This window comes from Corylus avellana, chromosome ca10 (genome assembly GCF_901000735.1).
Source record: "Corylus avellana chromosome ca10, CavTom2PMs-1.0".
Lineage (NCBI taxonomy): Eukaryota > Viridiplantae > Streptophyta > Magnoliopsida > Fagales > Betulaceae > Corylus > Corylus avellana.
Genome location: NC_081550.1, coordinates 3,944,026 through 3,947,592, shown reverse-complemented (window position 1 = coordinate 3,947,592; position 3,567 = coordinate 3,944,026). Strand labels below are relative to the sequence as shown.

At 38.9% G+C, this 3,567-nt stretch overlaps 1 protein-coding gene across 1 annotated transcript; it reads right to left on the bottom strand.

Annotated features, from left to right (window-relative positions):
- Window positions 1-1,620: 1,620 nt before the first annotated feature.
- Window positions 1,621-2,729, bottom strand: LOC132164290 (protein VACUOLELESS GAMETOPHYTES-like). The gene has a single exon (XM_059574775.1). It carries the CDS (start codon window positions 2,595-2,597, stop codon window positions 1,701-1,703), a length of 897 nt encoding a protein of 298 aa, XP_059430758.1. The 5' UTR covers window positions 2,598-2,729; the 3' UTR covers window positions 1,621-1,700.
- Between the last annotated feature and the right edge of the window lie 838 nt (window positions 2,730-3,567).

The window sequence follows — 3,567 nt, the reverse complement described above, 5'->3', positions numbered from 1 at the left end:
ATTTTTTGGGAAATTGCATAACTTGGTGATGGTTCGGATTCGGCTATGCCATATGCTGGTGGGCGATAGTGCACACCAATGACCACTTGAGAATGTATTGGAGAGGGTGAAGGTGCGTAACCATGGATAAGCAACGTTTGTTCTGTGCTTGTGGATAAGCAACCTGGGTTTTTCTTTTCTTTTTTTTGGTTCAAACCAGAAAAGGTAACGAATAGAATATAAAAAAAAATTGTATTGCATATAATTTCTTTTGAAGCCTGCAGCATAGAGAGCAGCACTTACAGCCTTGAATGAAAATTTTGGGCTTGTTTTGACAAAAGAACACATTAGGAATCGCCTTAGAACTTGGAAGAAGCAGTATGGGATCTTAAAAAGGGACTCCATTCTAATCCTGGTTTCAAATGGGATGAAATGCAGAAGATAATCGTTGCAAATGATTCAGTACGTGTGGGATCGATGACTATGTTAAGGTATGTGTAATTTTGATCAAACACTTTTAAGAAACACATTCAGAAGTGTTGGATCAGAATGACTTTGAATGGGATGAAAGACAGAAGATGTAAATGCAGTCTGCAGATGATCATTGGTGATCTGCAGCCATGACATCATCAGTGCCATGGCTGCAGCAGATATTTATGAACAAAAGAACAACAACAACAATACATTAAAAAACGCATGAAAAAAAGTAATCAATTGTTCATCATTTGATAAGCAATTTGATGGCCGTAGAATGTGACCTCACAGTACCTACCTGTATACAATTCAATGATGATCATCAATCGTATGAGGTTTGATTCACGCCAATGACAGAGACCATGTGAGTTGAAGGCTGACGATGAGGCTCGATCTTCTGTTGTTTGGGTGAGTGGATGAGTTTCTGAGGTCTATTAATGTCGAACTTTGAATGACGTCCAAATCTCTTTATGGCTGTAATATTTCTCTAAGAAGTAATTTTATTCTCCATTTATCAATACACGCACCCGAAATGGATAAAGGATTTGCATTGTGTGCAGTTTAGGCCCACATTTTCCCCAAAACTTTTACCACAAACATCACATGGACGAGAGTCTTTAGTTCTTCGGACAAAAGTGAGAGGGTGTTGGTGCTATTCATGATCAAAAGTTCTTCCATACTTGATGTACGGATAGCTCCCAACTATGCATTGAGGATGAGCAACAAAGTTGCATTCTATACAGCAATAAAACCAATGGTTTGAATTTCTTTTTTCTTCGCAAATTAAACAATAATATTCTTTAGAATCATTTTCTGCAACGCAAGTGAGCGAGAGGGGATGTGGGTCAAATTCATACTTAGCTTTGAGTGGGAGTGTTGCACATTCAAAACCCAAGGCAAAATTGCATTCGGTGCATACAAATACACCACTGGAATTAGAGCTTGGCGGATCACAAGCATTGCACTTTTCATCAGAACTTACAGCATGGAAGAGAGAGTGTTGGTGACATTCATGTCGAAAAGTTTTCGAAATCAAAGAGCATCGGATGTCAATGCTATAGAGACATTCGTTACACACATAAGCGAAGCCATGGCTTAGACGAACACAAGCATAACAAAATTTGAGGCCGTCAAAGTACAGGTTTCCCCATGCGCCGAGGGTAAGCAGATGTAGGTGTGTTGGATGCCGCTTCTTTAAGGGTAGTCTAGCACATTTGCTATGGAGAAAGTAATTGCATTGCTGACAACTATAAAATGGGGGCAGAAATTGATTTCACACAACCTTCACACAGCTTATGTTCATGATGAACCTCCACTTGGTTGCGGCTGAGGAATAAGTTATGTTCATGATGGAAATGTTTGAGCTCCTCAAGTTCTTCACCCTCTTCAAAGTCGATACCCCCCTCCTCTTCTATGCTTGAGTCGTCTTTGGTATCACTACTTGTTCCAATTGAATTTCTCTGTGCGCATTTCAAGTGGGCTATGAAATCACATAGTTGACAATAATAACCCGCATAGTTGAGGTTGATCTGTTTATAGCAGAGGTTACAGAATAGTAGATCGTGGTGCTCCTTGATGACTTTAGAAGGTGAATGGATGAGAGTGAGCAAATGACGATCTGCCATAATTTTGATGGTACGTGGCCTCAGAGTACAAAGATAGTGAGCCAAGAGTTGACAAATGCGACATACCTGGGCCGCGCTGTTGCGATCCTCATCACCACAGAGTTCACAAGTGAAGTGGATGTGTTGAAAGATGGGAACGAATTCGTGTTGGTGACAGTCGTCAGGATTAGTTCGCCAACCGGAAGCACACGCAATGTCAAGGTCAAAATTGCAACGATGGCACCTGTAAGCGAAGCATCTTTCGCAATCCCTACGACAGGCATCACACAATCTACTATTTGATGGCGCAACAAGAACGAGGGTGTGGTTTGGATGCAAATGGTGTTGTATCTCAGGGGGTAACTCGGCGCAGGACTTGTGAAGGAAGAAGTTGCAGTGAGAGCATTTGTAGGCAGGAGCGTAAATAGATTGATCGCAACCTGAGCAAACAATAACTTGAATCTCCTCATCATCATTTTCAAACTCTTCCACAAACATCAAGGGATGCTCCTCGTGGCTAAAATGTTGGATCTCCTCCATCTCTATCTTTCCCACTCCGAATCACAACGGATCAAGAGGGAATGCTCACTGATCGATCTGCTGAAATAGTGGTCTGGACGCCGATCGAGGACGGTGATCCTCTGTCAGGTGGTTGGTCTTCACGCCAAGAGTTTTGCAATGTCAAATGGTTAGTTAAAGACCTTATCCAACCTTGTTGACAATTAATGCTGCATGCGATGGATATTTTGAAGGACTAGTACATTATTCTTTTTCTTTTTTGTTTTTTCTATTTTTTGGCTAAGATTGGTGCAGTTTCGTTAATTACAACTTAATTAATTTCTTCATATTTTCTTTTTTTATCTTAAGTCACACTGTCAATATTGTGAGAAAAGAATAATTTGGATAAACATATACTAAATGCAATATAAATTTGAAATGAAATATGTAGGAATGAATTAAAAATCTATATGAGATTTAAATCCAAACCTCAAGTTTGATGTCACCTATCTATTTTGGATTTTAGTTAATTAGCTTACAAACCATCCGGAGCTAGCATCCACAATATCTTCCTTAAGTTACCACCTAATTGATAATATATTTTCAAAACTTTCAATTTTGACAATATACCCTAAAAATTATCGCTTAATTGACAAACAATATGTCTCCCAATAACAAAAATGCCCTTAATAAATTTTTTTTTTTTTAAATGTACAAGGTCATCTTAAGACAAAACCATTGCCTTAACCTAGGGTTTTTGCTGGCAGCTGCTTTATGTGTTACATTGATTTTTGGAAAATTCTTAGCCTACTGATGTTAACGTGAGGTTCATTTTCTGGTTTTGATGCCGAATGGATTGAATTTGATGGTTCAATTTGTGTTTTTGACGTGGTGGATTAATGATGATTTGCCCTTGTTTGAGAAAAACAAAAAAGGTGAATTTGATAGGTAATTAATGGAGCTTTAATTTAGCTTAAAGTATGTTTGGCACACGTAAGAAGAGTACCCACTT

Coding starts and splice junctions, on each gene's coding strand:
- LOC132164290 (XM_059574775.1), bottom strand. CDS start 2,597: ATGGAGGAGATCCAACATTTTAGCCACGAGGAGCATCCCTTGATGTTT.